The 22,064-nt window shown below is 29.3% G+C and overlaps 2 protein-coding genes across 7 annotated transcripts; one reads left to right on the top strand and one right to left on the bottom strand.

Annotated features, from left to right (window-relative positions):
• The first annotated feature begins 3,603 nt into the window (after nt 1–3,603).
• On the top strand, nt 3,604–9,182 carry LOC130667910 (P2R1A-PPP2R2A-interacting phosphatase regulator 1). 4 transcript variants are annotated; one of them, XR_008989924.1, is made up of 6 exons: nt 3,832–4,175; nt 4,247–4,756; nt 6,224–6,287; nt 6,374–6,915; nt 6,989–8,135; nt 8,760–9,177. XR_008989924.1 is itself a non-coding variant. In XM_057469840.1 (6 exons), the coding sequence occupies exons 3-6, from the start codon at nt 4,647–4,649 to the stop codon at nt 7,212–7,214; spliced, it is 942 nt and encodes a 313-aa protein (XP_057325823.1). In that variant the 5' UTR covers nt 3,832–4,175; nt 4,247–4,395; nt 4,499–4,646; the 3' UTR covers nt 7,215–9,182. The 4 variants fall into 4 exon arrangements, 3 of the variants coding, with proteins under 3 accessions (XP_057325825.1, XP_057325824.1, XP_057325823.1); XM_057469840.1 differs by having other exon boundaries at nt 4,247–4,395; nt 4,499–4,756; nt 6,989–9,182; XM_057469842.1 differs by lacking the exon at nt 3,832–4,175 and adding an exon at nt 3,604–3,620 and having other exon boundaries at nt 6,989–9,182.
• A 513-nt stretch (nt 9,183–9,695) lies between these two features.
• LOC130667909 (cytochrome b5 reductase 4) lies at nt 9,696–19,696 on the bottom strand. Of its 3 annotated transcripts, none has more exons than XM_057469839.1 (12): nt 19,556–19,694; nt 19,259–19,484; nt 16,188–16,448; nt 15,803–16,098; nt 13,886–14,056; nt 13,700–13,800; nt 13,477–13,611; nt 12,926–13,394; nt 12,036–12,330; nt 11,726–11,812; nt 11,495–11,653; nt 9,696–9,870 (listed from the first exon to the last, which is right to left on the bottom strand). In XM_057469839.1, the coding sequence occupies exons 4-12, from the start codon at nt 16,056–16,058 to the stop codon at nt 9,816–9,818; spliced, it is 1,728 nt and encodes a 575-aa protein (XP_057325822.1). In that variant the 5' UTR covers nt 16,059–16,098; nt 16,188–16,448; nt 19,259–19,484; nt 19,556–19,694; the 3' UTR covers nt 9,696–9,815. The 3 variants fall into 3 exon arrangements, with proteins under 3 accessions (XP_057325822.1, XP_057325821.1, XP_057325819.1); XM_057469838.1 differs by having other exon boundaries at nt 19,551–19,689; XM_057469836.1 differs by lacking the exon at nt 16,188–16,448 and having other exon boundaries at nt 19,259–19,696.
• Nucleotides 19,697–22,064: the final 2,368 nt, after the last annotated feature.

Below are 22,064 nucleotides of genomic sequence, written 5' to 3'. Positions count from 1 at the left end.
CCTTCGTAAATTTTTATTTTTTAAATTGCTGGACAACTGTACTAAAAAAAAAAAAGTTTTTTTCATGGATATTGACGTTTTCAAATTACGCGCCATTTTCCATTTTTAAATTTTCAATAATATGACATATAACCAAGATATGCTTGGTCAAATATTTTATTTGTGAGCTGTCTGCTAACTTTATAGTCATTATTTATTTACTACCTTGGAAGAAGAGGAATCAAGCACTGAAGTTCTGCCTTTACCAGCTTAATAATTATGTCTTAACACACATATACATTCAGAATGGTTCAATCGATAATAGAAGCGTGCGCAATGAGAATCTTGTCATGACCCATGACCCACTTTTAATGGACAGATAAAAATCCATATTTTACTTTCAGTGATGATCAATCGTTATGCTTATTTTTAAAAAATTAATAAAAATAAAATAAGTTATTTATTTATCGTTTAAAGTAAAATCCGCATGAATTAAAAGATATATTGTTAAAATTTTGAATAAATTCTTTTTTTTATTAAATATGAATGAGTAGTCTATCTATTTAATTACAACTAGTCAAAGCAAATTTTGTATTTTGGTTTGAAATTTTGCTAATAGAGGAGCTTGTTGCTTAAAACAAATTTTTAGCGGTAATTTCAAAACAGTGTTTAATTGATCAAAAATTTTTAAAGAATTTAAATTTTATGTTAAAAAATAATTTTTTTAAATTTTAACACAATTTGAAATATTTTTGTTATAAAATAGCTATTATATAAGCTAACAATTAAAGTTTGAAGACTAAAATTGCTTTGGGACGATATCACGGGGCAAAAAAAATTAACTCATTGGAATTTCTTTCGGGTATTGATTAAAAAAATCAATTTTTATTTTTCTACATTTATTAATTTGATTTTTTTGTTACTGATGACAAATATACTGAAATAAGTTATAGGCTTTCTGTATTTGATTAACAATTAATGAATTTTAAGTTTGTTTATGTTTAGTCATGAGGCTATTATTTGACCATTTGTTGCCCTGATTTAAAATTAAATATTTATATAATATGTTAAAGAACATTTAATACTTCTTTAATTGAAATTAAATAATAAATATGTTCTATTTTTTGTAGATATATGGTTTTGACAGGTGTATTTTTAAGATTTTAATTAGTAAATAGTACGCAGTACATTAAGTGGTTAATCATTAAGCGTCAACCGTTATATCTTTAGCTCAAGCCGTAGGCGGAATATAAAGAGAAATAACATATAGCTACTGGACGAACCTACTAATGTTGAACTGATACATTTATATGATCTACTTATTACACCATAGGTATGCATAGGTATAGCCAAACTTGGAATATCCTACTTTGGCCCAAGTCTGGGTTGCATTGGACGGCCAAGGCTAGGTTACCCAGTCTTGGCCCAATCCCGGGTAATCATTGTAACGGCCAGGACTAAGTACCCAATCTTGAGCCAAGCATGGGCCAATATAGGTGTGTCAAAGCTAGGTTCCCCAGTGCTGGGCCAAGTAGGGCCCCGTCGTTCAACTCTGGCAGCTCCTGCATAGGCAGATAAATAACTTGACGTGCACTCTAAAACCAAGTGTGTAGTCGAAATTAACACACTTGCCGAATAACATTGAAATGTCATAAGCAATCTATAGATTTTTAACACACCGTGAAACGTCTCTGGCGGTTTTGAATCACCCTGGAAACACGGTGGATCCACGGTGTATACACGGTGATAAAATGGCACAAACCCACCGTGTAACCACCGTGATTCCACCGTGTTTCCACTCCCAGGGTGTTTCCAGGCTGTTTTCAGGGTGATTCAAAACCGCCAGGGACGTGTTTTAAGTGACTACAAAAAACTATAGTTTTGTTTATGGCCTTAAACATAAAACACATTTAATATGTGTTAAAATAATGGTGTCACGTTTAAATAACCGCAGACAAAATAACCGCGACAAAATAAGCGACGACAAAATAACCGTATGACAAAATAACCGACGACAAAACACACCAAAACCATGATAAAAGGGCGGTTATTTTGTCGTCGGTTATTTTGTCGCGGTTATTTTGTCTTTGCTTGAACTGTTACGCAACCTAAAATAATACACTTGTAACACACTTGGTTTTAGAGTGTGTCGGGAACGATTTTGCAACATCAAATTTTTTTACAATTAATATGGGTAATTAATTAAAAATTTGAATCAACCAAGTTTTTCAAGCACAGAATATATGAATACAATTATTCGTTTGATGAAAATTGGATAATAATTATAAAAGTTTTGGATAATAATAATAACAAAAATTTCTGTAAAAATGTTGCAAAAATCAGATACTAAAATAAATCAAATTTAGCGTCACTTGTATTGCTGATTTATTATTTAATGAAATGAACTTTTTGTTTGAAAATCGTTCTTGACATAATAAGTTATTTATCCGATTTACAAAATTTGCAATTGATTGATATGTTATGTCCCAGCCGGTACGCCAGATGACGTAAGCATTTAGCTCTTTAATTACCGACTTGAAATCTAACAAATTATATCAAATATCGATAATCCAGTAATTCCCATAATAATTCATGAATTACCCTGATAGTCACCTTATCCACAAGTTAACTTCAAGCTACTGCTGTAATCTAAAGCTAATTTAAAACTAACAGATTCTCTTTGAAACCTGACAGGCCTTTTTTACTGCCACGTTGTTCGTTATTATTATTATTATTATTATTATTATTATTATTATTATTATTATTATTATTATTATTATTATTATTATTATTATTATTATTATTATTATTATTATTATTATTATTATATTGCATACGCGGCCAACAATTCAAATAAACCCGCGTTGACCTGTGACGTGATGGTTTTGCGCATGCGCAACAATAATTAATTAGCTCATAAAAAACATTCTTCAATAATGAATTAAAAATATAAAGAACATCGAACAAACATTATTTTCAATCAAACGAACGATTAAAAACTCAAAAGTATTAAAAAAAAAAAAAAGCTGCTGTTGACGCCAACTTCAGGGTAAATTTTTTAATAATTTTTTATAAAAAAACTAAAAACGAACTGATGTTACCATTTAGCAAACAATCAAGAACAAATAACGAACAAACGATTTGTTTATAAAAAATTAACTTATCACCGCCAACTAAAGGCATCTCTAAGTCCTTATCCTAATATCATAGTTTGCTTTAGCAATAGTTTTCCTTACAAAAGTTTCCTCGAATTTTTCGTCAAATTTCCGTCAACTTCGGACTTTTCCGTTTTCTACAACAATTTGTATGCAACTTACGATTCAATTTTACGTAAATTACTGCTCGAATTAGAATGCAAATTTACTTCAAAAGTTGACTAGAAAAAAATTGTCGTCAATTTTCAGGCAAATTTTATGTCAATTTAGTGTTAATTTGATTTGAAAAATTGTTAAGTATTTTTTACCGTCAAATTGTAGACATTTTCATGTATAAATTGCATACCTTCTGAAATGGTAAGAAAGAACATTACCGACTTTTTTTATCGTAAAAAGTAACCTCTAAATTGAGCAAAAATTAACCGCAATTTTTTTTTTTTTAACTTTGCTGTGAAATTGTCGGCAAATTCGGGCAGCAGATTACAGGTAATATCAACATCAAATTACTGTCAATTTCAAGCTAAAGTGGCTATTAGGGATAGTTTGGCCAAACATGCCCAATAGAATATGCTCAGCACTGTTTAGAACCCAGTAAATCTGAACGCATCCATTGACAATCAGTCGTATCTATTTTTTACTGTTGTCTTCAAGTTAGTAATGTTAATTAATTAAATATAAGAAGCTTTCGATATGTTAAATATTTTAAATATTTTAAAATTTCATAATTTATCCACTGTTAGCCATCACATCGTCTAATTAATATTTGACAATTTTTTTTTTAATTTTTACTAAAATCACAATAATTAAACGTATTTGCTGTGTTAATTTTCAAGCAGTATAAATTTATAAGTTTTTATTTATTTTTTTTTATTAATATGAATTCCGTCAATCATTACATAATTTTCCAACGAGAGTGGTTACAGAAATCTAACATGTTCTATGCTTAAATTATATGCCTTGTCGGCTCTGGAGTATCGGAGCTCTGAGCTGATCAATAGGGCTATTCAACAACCAGAAACATTAAATTAAATATTATTATAGGTACCAATAGCAAGTAAATTAACAGTAATTAATTTTTAGCATTATTTTTTTTTATATAATTAATTTTTTAGATTCTGAAGGAGTCAACTATAGCTACATAAACCCAAAATTGTTATTTGATATTTATATTAAACATATGCCATGTTGGGTAGATGATATGTTTTTTGAAAGCTGGAAACTAAAACTCAATCATTTCTTGGAATTCTGAATGCTGTAGTTGGTACGATAGTAAAAAATTTGATTATTTTTTGCGTATAATTGTAACATCTGAGCAATAAAGAAAGGGACAAAAATGATGCAAATACATATTGTGAAATTCGTAGCTTATCAAGAATTGAACCTGTATGTTCAATAAGATGCCTAACACATCTGAATATCAATAATCAAAAGTTATCACCGATGTGCCTGAATAACACATCTAATTTATAATTAAATTTTTTTAACAAAACTTAGAAAAAAATCCTGCTAATCATGGAAATTGATTGCCCAATAATCAGTCTTAAAAGATCTAGCAGCGCTCCTATGATTCATGAAATTAGTGCTGCTGTGTCAGTCAGTTCATCTTCAACATCTACACCACGGTACTATCCATAGTATTTCATAATTTTTGTTTTCCATTTTTTTTAGCAAAAAAATTATTTTTCAAATCTCTTAGAATATCAATTAGATTACTTAACTTTTAGTATGATGCTGAAATTAGTCGACGTCTAATAATTTTTTGATTTTTTAAAAAACAGTAAATTATAAAAAAAAAAAATATTTTAAAAAATTGCACTTGTAGTCTTTTAAATTTTCTACATGTGCATATTTTTAGTTTTTTTTTTTTCTTTAAATTTAAATGTTCAAAAAAATAATCAAAAAATTTTTAATTGTACAACAGACGTCTGCTAACTTCAGGATCGTACTTTTAGTAGATTGTCAAAAATTTTTTTAGTGTTGCATAACTAAATAGATAATTTCAAAAGAAAGAATAATTGATTATAATAGATTTTTTTTACAATTCTTTCTGAGATTGTAGGCATTAATAAAATAGGATCGAAATTAATTTTTTTTACACAGCTTGGCCACGAACCGGGAAAACCGTAAATATCGGGAATTATCAGGGAATTCAATGTAACCGAGAAATATCATGGAAATGTCTGGGAATTTCGAAAAGCATCCGGAAATTAAATTGTAACAGTTGAAAATTTAAAAAATTTAAAGTGATTTTCAACAGGTTGTAACTTCAAGGGTAAATGGTCGAACGACAAAAACAAAAAAGGCAAATTGTAGCTTCAAATGATTAGTTTTTTGATCTGGTCCTTAAATTTTTTTAGTATGTGTGGTTCCGGAGTAATCCTAAGAAAACTATCGAAAAAGAAATTTACCAAATTTTTGCTCGTCTTAAAAACGGTCTTCGAGCTTCAATAAATTTTTTTCGATAATTATGATTGATTTTTTATTGCTCCGGAATCGTGTCTAATAAAAAAATTTAAAGACCCAGATCAGAAAACTAGACACTTGAAGCTACAGTTTGACTTTCTGTTTTTATTGAACGACCATTTTTTTTCGAGTTACAAACTGTTTAAAATTATTAAAAAATTTGAAATTTTTTTAATATCCCTTAATTTTTGTAACCAGTGTATTTTGAATCTATTTAAATCATAAAATTTCTTATTAAATATTTTAACTTATACATTTTTAACATCGAATAATCAAAAGTAGGCAATATTCATTTATTTTATTGCCATTTTTTATGGTTTCTCGCATGATTTAATTATCAAGTTTAATTATTAAAAATGAAAATATAATAAAAACTTTGAATATCTAGACAATACGAATAAAATTTCAAAATCAGGGAAAAATGTGAAAAACTTTACTGGAAAACCGGGAAATATCAGGGAATTTGAAATCATTTCTTTGTGGCCACCCTGTTACAAGATTAATTGATTTTAATATTCAAATATTAAATGATAATTTTATTTAATCAACATATTCAAATATACATAATATTTCAAAAAAATTATATAAAATCCATGGTAACAAAGTACTCACTTTATAATTTACAGGGATGTCGCTACTGCAGTAACTCTGTCCCCAACAATACCAAGAACACGTCGGTTTAGTACAAGTGTAAGATGCATTAAATTAAAACAAAAATTGAATACAATTTTAGTAACTACACTATTTATGTATATATGTATATATATATATTTTAGAGTTTTGCAAATACTCCTAGACTAACGCCGAGAGTAAACCAATTAAAACAAGAAGAATGCATTGATGTCGCTGGCAGAGAAGCTGCACATGAAAAAGAAATTCATAGTGTGATGCAAATTTCTCAATCATGGGAAGATTTAACCCTCGAAGCTGAAGGACTATCTTTTAAGGATTCAGAGCTACCTAATCAACAACTTAAAAATATCGAAAAACAAATGATAAAACGAGTTGTTGATCCGTTGAATCTTAATCTACCAATTATTAACAGCCCTCCCCCTTGTTCTTCACCATCACCTACTAGATCTAGTTTAGGACAACGTCAATGTTATTCACCTAGACTTCATATTGTTCATTGGAGAAATAACCTTTCTCCGAGCCCTACGAGGAAACCATTTGCTATGAGACGTAGTTTAAGTCCAATAGCCATAAGACCGAGTTGTTTGGGACCAGTTAAGAGGAAATTTGATTTAACTGATAATAGTACCGATCGTCAACAACCACTCAAACGTGCATCAGCAGTGGTACTTTCAAACCCCTCCAGGTATATTTATTCCATTTAATATTTTAATTTTAATTATTTTAACAGCATAATTTACGGTGTAAATAAATTATAGATCGGATAAAATATCAAATATAATTCCTGGTACGATAAATCTAATGGAATCATCTGCCTCTTTTCCAAATATAAACTCATCTGATTTTTCATTTCATCAAGTTGAGAAATCTACATCTAATAGAGTAATTATTAATGACAATGAACGAGTGACACGAAATAGTGAACAAGCAAAAGTTACAAGATCTAAACAAAGAGATCAAATGAATAAAAATAATTATAGGTGAAAAATTAACTTGAATAAAAAAAAAAAACTTTACCATTTGGACATGGAATTTATTTGCAATAATAGCTTTGCCTATAATTTTTAGTAATAAGTAATCAAACTTTGTAACAAATACCATTTTTCAAAATCTTAATATATTCAACGCTATTGCCCAAAGTTGTAATGGTTAATAGGGGTTTTAGTTATTTAAATATTAAATATATTGTATTTTATAATCTAAAATTTTAAAAACATCAATAACTTTTTCCAGTTTAAAATATGTTTCATTTTTTATTTTATGAGTTAGTAAAGTTAATAGTTCAAACAGTATAATCAATGTATAAAATTAATTTAAGTGGATTTTTTTTTAAACCGACTAACGTCATTATCAACAATAATGTAATGTATCTAGTCAACATTTAAACTTTGCTAAAGGTATTGATAATTTATTTAGAAAATGAAACCTGTCGAACTTTACAGAATCAAGTTGATTCTAGCTAAAAACATTTGTCTATTTGTATACTAATGCATCTTTAGAAACCATATAAATCATTTAAGAAACATTATCATGGAAAATTATACTTACCGTTCATGGCTCTTTTAGAAAATTTCTTGCAGAAATTGACTTATAATTACTCTTATGACTCTATTTTTGAAAAACTCTCTCTCGGTTCACCAAGACACCAAAAGAGACCCATGGGTCAGTGTTCAAAACAATATAAGTGGCAGCTCAGATGTCCCTTCTCAGGATTTAGAGTATATAAGGGCAATCAAGCGTCTGCACGGGGACTTGGGCCTTAACCACCAACTAAAGTGGAAGTGTAGAGAAGGGCTGAGAATGCCTATCGAGGTCCTTACTGTACAATTCTGAACCCACTTCATACTCTTACTACGATGGTTGCTGCAGTTCGTACTCTTCTGGACTTCAAGCAAAGTTTATGAGGTCCGTACATTTTATAATAACAATCCCTGATTAAAAAAGTGAATTGAAAAGTATTGAAAATTATTTCAATTCTTTTCAATCCCTCGGCGGTTTTGGAAAGTATTGAATGGAATTGAAATTTCGATCGTTTGAATAATTTCCAATTCCAAAGTGGAATTCGAAAGTATTGAAAAGAATTCAATCTTTCATCATTTCAATCCCTTCCAGTATGGAATTATTTAGGTATTGAGAAGGATTCGGAAAGATTCAAAAATTTCAATTCATTTCAATCTTTTTCAATCCCACACTTGATCCGAAATGTCGGATTATTTAGGTATTGAGAAGGATTCAGAAAGATTAAAAATCTCAATTCATTTGAATCTTTTTCAATTCCTCGGAAGTTCAGAAATTCTTTTATTATTTTGGGATTGAAAAGTATTCATTTTATGTCAAAATGAAAACCTTGGGGTATAGAAAGTATTCGAAAGGATTCATTTCTCATCTTTTTCAATACTTTTCAATTCACTTTTTTAATCAGGGAAAGTCTAGTTGGTATATTTACTATAAACTTAAAGTCCAACGTAACTATGGGCTAGTCACATTCACATAATTGTAAAATCTAGTCAATTCTGTGTTAATCTCTAGCCGAGTCAGTTTAAATCCTTTAGTATTATAATTGGGAGTTATCTTCATTGTATACCAGCCATCTCGTCATTGAGTCTCTGTGTGTTGTCCAATTTTTCGTACGTGTCCAGGACGTCTAGTATTATATTTGGAGAATAACATCGATGCAAGTTTGCATGTAGTTAAATTATAAGTTCGCCAAACGTGCATAATATCGTAAATAAATTATTGTTTTATAATTGTCATCGGTTTTACTTTATTATTATAAATTATTGATACCAGTCATTGTAAATTGATGCTAGAACTCATAAATTTTAGGCGGAAAGTCTTTAATTTATTATGATTTAATCTATTGTACTTTCAGTAGCTATAGCTGCCGTGTAGTAATACTTATATATATGTATATTTATAAATAAATTTGATAAAACCTAATAAATGAAATCAGAAATATAATAAATCAATTTATTAATTTAATGAGCTGCTAAAAATAGAGAGATCACCCGATGAAAAATAATATAATGTATAATTATTAGACTGTCAGAAAAAAATGTATTTTTTATTTTAATTAAATACATCTCAAGAGTTACTTTAATAAAAAAACAAATTCTCCTGAAATTTCAGCTCTACGTCTCAAAAATTGAGCTGGCGCAAGGGGGGAGGGGGTTCCCTTTTCCATTTAAAATACATTGAAAAAAATTTGTTTTTTGTATTTTGTAAATAACGATGTAAAAAAATTGTTTTCCGATTTTTAAATTCAGAGATCTTGTAGGAAATTTAATTTTCTAAAAAAAGGTCTCGTTTCTCATACGCTTAAAGTTGATAGACAAAAAGTTATGGGAGTTGAAACTTAGGGGTCGAATTTTTAGGATTATATTATAAAATACGAATGGATATAATATATAATATAGGAAAAGGAATAAGCTGATTCTAATTTCGACTCGGGTGTACTTAAAAAACTATTCTTTATGAAAATTAATGTTTTGGTTTTCTGTTTATTTTTTTTTTTCATCCATTTTTCCATAATTATTTAAATACCTATGAATAATGTTTTCTTATAATTATTGAAAAAAAATATTCCTATCCTTTAAATTCATATATTTGAGATGTTTCCCATCCAAATTTCAAGAGGATTCTGAAAAATAAATTATTAATGGAATTATATATAGAATATCCCAGTGAACACATGACCTTAACTTGACGTCATTGGTAAGTCATTGAAATGTCACGGTATCTTATGTAAAATTGATGTCCTGTATGACTTTATTATGATATAAAAACTTGTGACATCATATTGGTGTAAGCATGCCTCTTTCATGGCGTCACAGTTATGACATATATCTACATCACATTGTTACGTAGTAATTAAGTCATTATTGTACATCATGATGACCTAATTTTAAAATCATACATTTACGTCAGCAGCAAAGTCACGGTTATACGTAATATGGGTATTACTCTGAAATTATTTCTTTACATCAATGGCAAGTCAGTATTTTAATGTAGCTGAAGATCGGAACATTTTTCGTGCAACGAAAATGAACTAAATTTATGTAATTCGACTGCTTAAGGGGTAGTTCCGGAAGTTTGGGGTGGTCTAAGATTTTCGACTGACAAACCAGCATCTATATGTGAAAAATTTCAGAAATTTAGTCATCCAATAGAATTTTACTATCAATTGTTTTTTGTTTTCATTGCGCGAAAAACGTTCTGATCTTCAGGTACATGTATTTTACGCAATACTGATGTAATTTTCAATCTCAATATTAAGATTATAAAGTTTAGTATCGCAATTTTGCAATCTATGAAATTTCATAAGATTTTGTGGAATTATTTAATAATTCGTAAAATTTTGTAAATTTCACATCAGAGCAAAAAAAATTACAAGAATTGTACAAAATATTACACAATTTTGAAAAATCTGTTAAAAGCAATTTTTTTGTTCTTGAGTTAAATTTTATTAAATTTTATCGAATGCTTTAGAATTTTATGGGGGTTCTTATAAAATGTCTCAGAATTTTTTAGGTATTCATAAGATTCTATAAAACTATCATCCAGTTCCAAGAGTATTGTTTCTAAAAAATGTTATTCAATATTAAGTTTTTTACAAAATTTTATGAAGTTTCATAAAATTTTATAATATTATCATTGAGGCCGGAAAATGTTGTTTTTATGATATTTCATATGAGTTGAAGAAGTTTTTTTTAAATTTTGTACAAATCCACCACAAAAGCTTATAAACTCTGTCTTTTCCTGCATTTAACTCTAAATACATTAATGAAGCCCGAACTTTCGTGATGTGGACCAGTGAGCAGCGTTTAGGACTACCAGCAAAGATGAGCCGAGTTCGAACCCAGCAGATGCCCAGGATTTTTTCATCATCTTACGTTATCAAATCTTGTTCCTAACTTTATAATGCGTTCACGCGGTAGTAATCAATTCAAAAATTCAAAGTTTCACTTTATCGATTTTTTTTTTTTCAAAATATTGTTTCCGTACTGATAATTTTGACATCACCCATACGTCATATTCAAGTCATGAATGTCACACAGACGCTAAATTTACGTCATGGTTACATTATGAATCTTACACCCTATTCTTACGCAAGAAAGTGGGAAATAATGAGTCACACTTGACTCATTCGTGACTTATATCTTACGTAAATGACGACATAGCGTAACATTATTTTGACGTCAAATTTACGTCAGTGTGTTCATTGGGATATTACCATAAAATCAAAGAATATGTATAGTTCTTACTCATTTGCTACATTCATAAACATAATTGGGCCACATATGAATATACAGCTTAATGCCACAGGATCACCGATTAATTCTTTCAATAATACTTCTGATACTATTCCACGTTTGCCATGCCATGAATCATCAGCTTGTGATAAAATATCAGTCACGGTCAATCTATAAGTAAAATATGATCCAACTTACATTTTATTATGAAAATTAAACTAATCATACTGAGCTAATTATTACCGTATATCCGTACTAATTTGTTTTAGTTGTGGACTATAAAAAATATTCTCTTCATTTTTGTTGAAATTAAGAAAATTAATGGCAACTCTAAAAAAAAAAAATATTAATTCAACTTGTTCGGAAGTAAAGAATCTTAATGAATAAATTTTATTTAATTAAACCCTGGTGGAAATTTTTCGGACTTTTCTCTGAATAACTCTGAAAAAGTCTTTACAACTTTGAAATAGTCTTTAGAACTTTAGAACTGAGTTTTTCAGAAATAATTCCGAAAAATTTTAACCAGGGAATTATATAATTTATAAAAGCTTACATGTTGCGTTTATTGAGGGCCCGGTGGATAATACTTAACATTGGAGTTATTCCAGTACCTGCAGCAAGTATATGAATAGTAGAATACTTGTCAAAAGATTCAACCACAAATGTACCTAATCCATTACTTAAACTTAACGATTGTCCTTGTTGAAGAGCTGTTATAGATGGACTTAAAATTCCATTATTATATCGTTTAATTATAAGGTACAAATAGTCGGGTTTATGTTCTGATATTATGTTTTCAGAGTGAAGAAATAAAGGTACTGGTGTATAACATCTTGAAATTTCTGTATCTATTATTGTCAAAAATGTTAACAGTGATTAATTTCAGAACCCTCCGTACGTCGCGCGATCTCGCCACTCTTCGTTCGTCGCGCCGCAGCGTTCCGCCGCCATGTATTTAATATTGCGGTGTTGCTAAGTATCATAACTATGATTTTAAAAAATTAAAACCACACAAGCTTATACGACTAAATTTTTTTTTAATTTTTTAATAAAATAAAACTTTTGTATTAAATAAAAATATTAAAGAGAGAGATGAATTAAATGAGCTGGAAATGAGTCGCTGGTGCTAACTGGCAACACTGCGCAGAAAATCCGAACAAATTCAACGCCCGAGTTTACTCGCGTCAGCGGCTCATCGTCGCGTTTCTCAGGTTTTCTAACGAAAAAAAATGATTCTTTTAATATTTAAAATATTGAAAAAATTATCATTAATTCATTCGATACTAAAATGTACAGTAGAAGAACTCATATAATTTCAAAAGACTAGGAAATTTTTTTTTCTTTTTAAATAATTTTTTAATAAAAATTGCGGCACTGCGCTCATAGCGCGACGGACGAAGAGTTAAATTAATTTTTCTAAAGTTTAAATTTAAAATAAATTACCCATGACATTCATTTTGGCTTCCACATGTCGACCAGTTACCATTATTTCCATATAATTGTTTGACTTTAAAACTAGAAGATGAACAGCTTCACACAGTAGTGTATTGCTGACAACTTCCCAGTTCCTATAATCTTTTTCAAATTGTTTAGTGTTACTTACAGTTACCCGACTTCCATAAGATTTCCACAACCCTCCGATTATTTTGGAAAAACAAAAAGATATCTCTCCTGCTTCAAAATTTTGGTTCCATACAGGTGGCCATTGTACTCTATTACAAAGATCATATTCATGTTTTGTAATAGTATTACGTGTGCGGATTTGTATGTTGAATTCTTTTTCATTTATTCGTATTAGTTGGAAACCAGGAAATGATTGATCTTTAGAAATTTTATACACAAATGATATAGTATCAGTAGTTTGTTTCCAGTCACTTTGAATTCCCAATGATGAATTAACTAATTTGTCATTCTGTTCGAAATAGAATATTGAACAAATTCAATAAAAAATAACTCTGCAATTATTAATTGAAATTTAACTACTAACCACCAACCGTAAGAGAACATTTTTTTGCAAGTTGTTTATTACAATCAAAAACAACGTTACGTAAATCTGTTATTCCTTCTCGACTCAGTTTGCCCACGATACATTTGCGTAAAATACTCTGGTAATTGACCCATGCATGAACCTAAAATTTATAATATGAGAGTATATAGAGTTTAGTTATTTATAATTTTAATAGGCATTCATTTTATGGATAAGGAGATAAAATTTACGTTCTCAAAGAGCTTTGTAGCATCTTTTCCTACACCTTTCATTAGTTCCTCCACTCCGCCCGGATGAAAATCCATATATCTTGTTACATTAAATACAACACCTAAAATGAAAAATCATTGAAAATAATAATAATAATAATAATAACAAGAATAAATGAATGTTGTAAAATTAAAGGAGAAGAAAACCTCGAATAGCAATCCATGCATCATTCCTTTGATTATGCTTAGTAAGTTCGGTCATTGTGACGATTTGACTAATGCCACCAACCCCAGTAAGATCAATATTTGAGGAGCCAAGACGGATCCAATCCATAAGGCTATGACCGGGCGCAAGTGCAGTCTTATTTCTAGGATTGCCTGTGGAATTCAAAAATTTAATAGGGTTTCAGACTCATTGTGTATTATTTTAAATCTATGATAATCAAGATGCAACCACACTGATAAAAAAATAACTTCGAGTCAACTTTGTCTCAGTTCTCCGATACGCTACGTCTTCCAATACGGCAGAGTGAAATGCAACATTAGTTTAAAGACTATACCAATTTGAAAGGAACCGTGCACTCAAATATACTTCGTACTTTTGACGTTATCACTCATATTTGCGGCCCTGAGTGGAAGCTATATTTGTTTTGGCTCAAAAAATCAAAGCTTGGATACGTAGTATATCGCTTAGGGATGAGACAAGTTGATAAAGCTTACAATCGTTAGACAAAAAAAATATGCACATGTAGAAAATTAACAAATCCAAAAGTGCAGTCTTTAATAATGTTTTTTCTTTTTTTTTTTTTTTTATAATCTAATTATTGTTAATAAAAAAAAATTCAAAAATTTATAGACGTCGGCTGACTTCAGTATCATGTCTGACACAAGTTCTCTTCCAATGTTCCTATATGAGGGGGTGTAATGAATGAAACTTTTCGAGTTTTTTTAATCAAAAGTTCAACAGACTGTAAATTTGAAATAAATTTTACTTACGAACTGAGAAAATTCTGAAGTCAATTGTTTTTTTAAAATTGACTCTGGGGGTTGTGCAGGGATGTAAGAAATGGGAATTTTTACAATTTGAGAGGAAAAGACGTACAGGCTTAAAATTTTAAAATAAATATTACCTTCGATATGAGAAAATAAACGCCGTTAATTCCCTTTATAACAATCGACCTCTTTGGCGGTTCGCAAGGGCGTATTGAATGTAAATTTTTACGTTTCCGACCGAACGACCCACAAACTGAAAATTCTAAATGGATTTTACCAGGAAATCTATAGCGTTAACTTTGTTCACGAAATCGACTTTTATAGAGTTTGCGAGAAATTTAATATTGAAAATTTTTTATCGAAAATTTATTCTTAGTAGAGTTGAAGAGGATTTTTGGAATTGAAATTCCAACGTTTATGAACCAAGAGACCTATAGACTCGAAATTAAAAATAAATATTTGTTTCGAAAAAAGAAAATTAATAACGTAAATTTTTTTCAGACAGTTGACTTTTGCGGAGGTTCGAGGGGGCGTAAAAAATGAAAATTTTCACGTCTTTGATCTAAAAGACCTACCGGCTTAAAATTCGAAATATTTATTATCTACACAACGAAAAAATAAACGGTGCATTTTTTCCTTATATACATGGTAAAAAATGAACTATGTAAAATGAGAAACGACGAGTAATATAATGATAAAGCGATCAGTGAATACTGTCATTCTAAATAGTAATTTTTTCATATATAAATAAAACGTGAATAATTATAGAATAAGTATTAAAATTTATTGTCTATGCAAGAAAAATTACTATTTGAACTTCAAAAATCGTAACTGATACTTAAAGAATTGACGACGGGTGTTATAAAAATTTATTATTTGGAATGTTAAAATTCCCCATATTGACACCCGGGTTCCGGGTTATAATTTCAAACATTAATTTTTAAAGTTTATTTTTTTCCGTGTATAAATCCAACTATATGGGGTATTAAAAATTAACTCTATCCTACGTTATTACTATTTGCAACTTTTTAACTTTCCATTAAGAAAATTGAAAATTTTCAGGAAAAATAGTTATTGGTTTCGGTCGCATCGTTATGTTATCATTATGTTTCGATGCTGAAAAATACTTACCAGTAGCAGAACTAAAGGAACTTGAAGGAGTTGCAGACTCTTTGAGTAAATCTGCCTTTTTCTCAGGATATTGCTTAACACGTGCAATTCCGGTTGGCAATAAAACGGAACTTTTTGCTAATAAAGTAGTTGGTGAAATTGATGGGGTAACTTTTTGTACTTCTTCAGAAAATTTATGATCATTGGTTGTTGTCGCTAACCTATTTCCTTTCATAACAGGATTATTTTTTAGGTTTGTATCATTCGAAGAATCCATATTGTTATTAAGGACTGTAAACGTAAGTTATCAGTTGATTCTGAAACGAAAATTATTGCTACATGAATAAAGTAAAATTGATGGGATATAAATACAGTAAGTTTCCATATAAAATATTTGATAGTTTACAGTAAAACGAGTCGGGTCCAGGATTACGATACTTGTATAGTAAATTTTCATAGAATTTTTTTTCCGTGTATGAGATGTAATCTAAGGCGAGTGCGTTAACATAACCTTACTGATGAGTCCATTAACGTACTTAGGACGAAACCGACGAAACTAAAGACATTATGGCAAATAAGCATATACTTTGAGTTTTGGTGGTTGACTTAAGAGTTAATGCATAGAATGATAAGAGAATTATGCCAATTAGTGGAGTGTGGCACGGAACTGAAAAAAAAACTAACATTATCGCTAAATCGAGCATAATTTATATCTTTGGTATACACTTATAAATTACTGTGGCTTAAATGACACCTAATTAAGAACATGTATTTTTAATCCGCTGACAAATGATACACGGAGAAAAAAAACAGTAATTTTTCCTATGTTGGCATAGTAACTATTCCTATGTGCACATAGGAATTTTTCCGATGTAAACATAGGGAAATTCCCTATAGAAATATAGGAAAAAATATTATGTTGCATAGGAACTTTTCCTATAATACGTAGGAAAAGTTCCTATGTTAACATGTTCCTTTGTAGCATAGGAATTTTTCCTATGTGAAACATAAGAATTATTCCTATGTTAACAAAGGGAAAATTCTTGTGTTAAAAAAATCATAAAAGGATGAGATTTGTTTTTCATTTCAAAAATTCAAATATTCAAATTCAAACAAAGTTGGTATGATTTAGACGTTCACCAATCGGAGTGCGCTAAAATTTTGGAAATGCATCTCAAGCTCAAATTTGATCAAATTGAAAAAAAAAAAGATGGACATGCTTATTTTTGAAAAAGCTAATTATCCATTTTTCCCGTTACTTTTTTTTTCGATGGAGTTATATTGAAAAAAAAATATATATTAGAATACGCATTATTCGAAATAGTATAGTTATTTAGATATATACCGCAAGGTGTTTAAAATCGATTTCAAAATTTCGCAGACACAATATTAAAGAGCAGAAAATAATTATCGAAATAAAAAAAATTTTTAATAAACTACGCTTTTAAAAACGACTCGAAAGCATAGAATGATATCTCTGAGCCTCATGAAGATTTAAAACCACATACAGATTACGAACTTCTTACAGATAGTCCTGAAAATTTATGATTGTCAGTTTCTAATAGATATGACAATACTTCTAAGATCTGAAACGAAAAACTTTGGATCTATTCATTTTAGATCTCACATACTTTTTCTTACTCAAAATAAAATGTTTTCTAAACTATGATTGACTCAGTGGAGAAAAAAAAAATTTTTTTCTAGCCAAAATTCAAAAATTCATAATTTTGAAACAAAAAAAAATACCTCTGAAATTTTAGGATCTCTTAAGATTATTTAAAGGTATTGTAGTAAAAAAATTGAACTCTAAATTCCGTGTCGACATACGATTTTGACAGTTTTGAAAAATTCAAAATTCTACAATTTTTATTTTTCAAAATTTATTTCCGAAATATTTTTTTTTCAATAGCCTCAAGTGTCCCTTTTAAAACAAACAGAAGACTATTTCTGTATCTAGAACAATTTTCGAGATATTTAAAAAATAAAGTTGAAAAATTAGAAAAATAGTAAAATTTTGAATAAGTTTTTTTTTATGATGAATGTAAATTTGTGACCAAATCTCGTCCAAATTGAAAGGGGTCGATTCCAACTATTGGTCGATTTGACATGGAATGACCCATAAAAGGTAAAAAACCCAGTTATTAACCCTGGCCCAGTTTCTGACCTTTTCAACTTTTTTCTTACTTAAAAAACTATAACTTTAAAAAGAGAATCAATTTTTTCTCAATTTATTGTATTTTATTCTGAGCCTTATTAATGGTAATTTAAAAAACATAGTAAATATTAACTGAATAAAAACAAATATTTTAGCCATAAGTGGCTGAGGAAGCCATTTCTTAAGTAGAGTCTAAACAATTTACGTTAGGAGGTACGACGATTGAATCTGTGCACTAATTATCATGTAAGTAAAAAAATTTAACTAAAAATAGATGGATAGATCGATATTTAATTGAAATTTATTTTAATACATTTATAAAACATATTAAAATGAGTTTTGTTGTTGAAATTTGAGGGTCAATTACTAGGCTCAATTTTAAAGGTATGGTGGAGTTGTTGATCCTAAAATTATAACTTACTGCGAGCCTGGTTATCTGTTTAATTACATGTCTATAAAATGTAAAAATAGCAATATTTATAATTTTCTTGAATAATTTTCTACTATTATTCACAATACAGTGATAAATTAACATTTAATATTCATTTTTAAAAATAAAAGATCATAATTAGATCTTGAAAGTACATATTCTTGGAGTGATAAAATTATTGTAAAAATAATGTCAATTTCGATAGTATTTAAATTGTTATGACTCTTTTAGTTGGATAATATTTTTATTATGATAAAAATTAATTTTTTTATTGTTTTTTTATTCAAGAGTTTAAAAAAAAAGACAACGAGCTACGGTGAAAAATAATGAGAACAGGCACTAACTAAAGTGACTTTAATTATATATATTTTAAATATTGATAAATTATGTTTTGGTTATAATAAATATTTAATTTATTCATCTAAATAATAGTTTCAGTTTATTGAAACTTAGTAAGTACTTCATAACTTAATCATGGATTGTGTAATTTGACGGTCAGAAACTAGGCCACTGTAAGGTTCAGAAACTGCGACCTGAAAAATTCAGAGGGTCAGAAACTAAGTCTCTGAATGTCAATTTTTATAACGTCTACTTAAATTATTAATTCAATTCAAATAATTATTTAATGCGCATGACATTATTTGACAAATCATAAACTAGTCGATAGAACTATAATTTTTCTCATTAAATTAAATCTTACATTAATATTATAATATAAGCCCAACCGACACTTTAAAAAGGTCAGAAACTGGGCCCCTTACTTTATGACTATTGAAACTCATACTTAATTTGACAGAATTATTTTCATTTCTCACAGAAAAAAATTTTCACAAGGGAAGAAGCTTTAAATTCAATCATAGTGTTATTATTTTTTTTTTAATATGTTACTTACCTTTCTATTTTTTTTAATCCTCAATTTGATTTTTTGCAACACATATCAAATGTCGAAAATATGTCCCACTTCTTTCAATCAGTTACGTGATAGAAAACAAAAACATTAAGATTGTACATTTGGTTTTCACAAATTTTCAATCAACAAGTTTTTACAATTTATTTTTACAAAAAATATCGTAGAAAAACATTTCATCATATGAAAATCCATGATTGTGGAAAAAATGCTGAAAAACAATGACTGATTTGTGTCATAAATAGCAGATTATTTCGATAATTTGACATATAATAACCTCACAGTGTGAATTGCACGGTTTCTTAAATTCAACATTTATGGTGTTTTCGAAATGACTTGATTTTATTGTTGTGTATCAAATTTTGAATAATAAATACTCAAACAAATTTACATATCACCAGAAAATACCCTGATAGCCACACTGTTATGTCCTCAGTGGCCTCAGGTGCCTCCACCTGTTAAGTAATTAGTGAACCTTAGGGATGGCAAGTCGATTCCGATTCTAATCGAGAGTCGATTTTTCTTTCAAAAAAATCGATTTCTTAGAATCGACTTTTAGAGCCAGTTTTTCAAACCGAGTTTATTTTTATCCGGTTTTTAATTATCATTGCTGGTATATCTATGTATTATTAATATATAGATATTAGGGTGAGCCAAAAAAACCAACCTATCGAATTTATGTCAAATTCACTTAAAAAGTTGACTAGAAAAAAGTTGTCGTCAATTTTCAGGCAAGTTTATGTCAATTTAGTGTTAATTTGACTTGAAAAATTGTTAAGTATTTTTTTGCCGTCAAATTGTAGACATTTTTATGTATAAAGTTGCTTACCTTCTGAAATGGTAAGAAAAAACATTACTGAATTTTTTTATCGTAAAAAGTTACCTCTATAGAGGTTTGCAAATTGAAAAAAAACTAACCGCAAATGTTTCTTTTCAACTTTTGCTGTCAAATTGTCGGAAAATTCGGGCAGTAGATTTCAGGTAATTTCAACATCAAATTACTGTCAATTTCAAGCTAAAGTGGCTATTAGGGTCTTTGGTGGTGAACTATATATAGCTAATGTGGAAACCCAATCAGTGGCTCCACCATGTCAAAATTGCGATTAAGATGGTAAAGAAGTATATAACATGAATATCAAAAAGTGGCCCGGGAAAAAAAATTCATATCTGGCCATATATAATTAGATATGACCATATAAGATCATATATGAATCATATATAATCATGTATGATTCATCTATGTTTATACAGTATAGCGGTTAATTTTTCCTCAATTTCAAGGTAATTTTTTGTAGTAGAAAAAAAAACCCTAATAAAAGTTTCTTTGGATTTTTCATCAAATGTCCGTCGACTTCGGGCTTTTCCGTATTTGACGACAATTTGTATACAATTTTTGAAGTGAAATTGTATTTTAATTCGGGTAGTAAATTTACGTCAAATTGTATAGTAAGTTATATATAAATTGTCGTCAAAAACGGAAAAATCTTAAGATGACGGACATTTAACGAAAAATTCAAGGGAGCTTTTGTAAAGTAAACTTTTGCTAAGCAAACTGTGCTATTAGGGTCTCAATCGGTTTATTCGTTTGAGAGATATCGTTAGAGAAAAAATGGTAAAAAACTATTTTTGTTTCGAAAATGTATTCACGACAAAGTTTTCGGGCTCAAGGAGCTCGAAAACAGCGGGAAGTTTTAGGGCTGGCCCGCAGGGTCAACCGATTGACAAAATTTTTTAATTTAATTTTATTCAGTAATTTTTTTATGGTGAGAAAAAAAATTTTATTATTTCAGTCGTTACTCGAAACACTGAATTTAAATGTTAATTTATAAATATTTTTTAATTAAAAAATTTTTCCGGCCCCGTAGACAGGGTTGGATGCCCTTTTTGGTTACAATTAACACATATTAATAAGTTCTTTTCTTTTTCACTGGATATATTACATTGACCTCTTTCGTAGAATTCTCCACATTTTACGGACTGGTACTTCATCTTGCATTGGGATCCAGTGTGTCCTATACGCTGGCAGTTCTTACACTGAGTAATATTTCTTTTATCAGGTGCTCCCAGTGGGTTTTCTGAATGGCAATATGTTTAATATTTGTCAATTTTTATTTTTGCTGTTTGGTGATAGTTAAATGATAAAATGCTGTTTTAAGTATTTGCTTTTCTTACATTTTATCGGGATTACTATTTTTATTTCGACATGCTGTAGTTGTGATTCACTTATGGCTCTTTTAATGTCTTCAGCTGTAAAATTTCCGAAAATGTTTTTTAATACCACTGTTGGTGGTTTTTGGTCTACAGGCGTGTATATATACATATATGTAGAATTGAATATTCCTTTCCAATAATTTCTTTTTGATTAAATCGCACGTTGCAGGATTGTTTGCCTTAATTGTGTGGCTCCCATTGTTTTACCTAATAGGAAATAATTTTTTTTAATCTCTTCAGAGATTAAGTTGTTGTGTGTGTCTTTTATGTCATTTGAATATGATGAATATGGGGGGCTGTCTGATTTTTTTTTTTTTTTTTTTTTTTTTTTCAGTATATATATGTATATTAAGGCCTTGGGCATTCCCAATCCAGCCAATCGAGTCGAATTCGTATACAAATCAAATTCACATCTCCATCAAATTCAATATTTAAACCAGATCAAATTCATCATCGGCGACGGGACGAACCTCAGGGCCGAAAGACATCACACTCTTTGTGTGAAAATTTCTTTCGGCAACCGCTGGGATTCGAACCCACGCCTGGCCAGTGATCAAGTTCGAGAGGCCTAGGTCTTACG

The sequence above is a fragment of the Microplitis mediator genome, chromosome 5 (assembly GCF_029852145.1).
Source record: "Microplitis mediator isolate UGA2020A chromosome 5, iyMicMedi2.1, whole genome shotgun sequence".
Lineage (NCBI taxonomy): Eukaryota > Metazoa > Arthropoda > Insecta > Hymenoptera > Braconidae > Microplitis > Microplitis mediator.
This window is presented reverse-complemented; position numbering and strand designations above follow the sequence as displayed.

What these genes read in the sequence shown, in the direction of transcription:
- LOC130667910 (XM_057469842.1), top strand. Translation starts at nt 4,647, where the DNA reads ATGGAAATTGATTGCCCAATAATCAGTCTTAAAAGATCTAGCAGCGCT. An exon ending in TCTTCAACATCTACACCACG is followed by an intron (nt 4,757 to 6,223) that starts GTACTATCCATA and finishes TATAATTTACAG; the next exon opens with GGATGTCGCTACTGCAGTAA. An exon ending in GTACTTTCAAACCCCTCCAG is followed by an intron (nt 6,916 to 6,988) that starts GTATATTTATTC and finishes AATAAATTATAG; the next exon opens with ATCGGATAAAATATCAAATA.
- LOC130667909 (XM_057469836.1), bottom strand. Translation starts at nt 16,058, where the DNA reads ATGGATTCTTCGAATGATACAAACCTAAAAAATAATCCTGTTATGAAA. An exon ending in TGCATGGATTGCTATTCGAG is followed by an intron (nt 13,801 to 13,885) that starts GTTTTCTTCTCC and finishes TTTTCATTTTAG; the next exon opens with GTGTTGTATTTAATGTAACA. An exon ending in CAAAAAAATGTTCTCTTACG is followed by an intron (nt 13,395 to 13,476) that starts GTTGGTGGTTAG and finishes TATTTCGAACAG; the next exon opens with AATGACAAATTAGTTAATTC.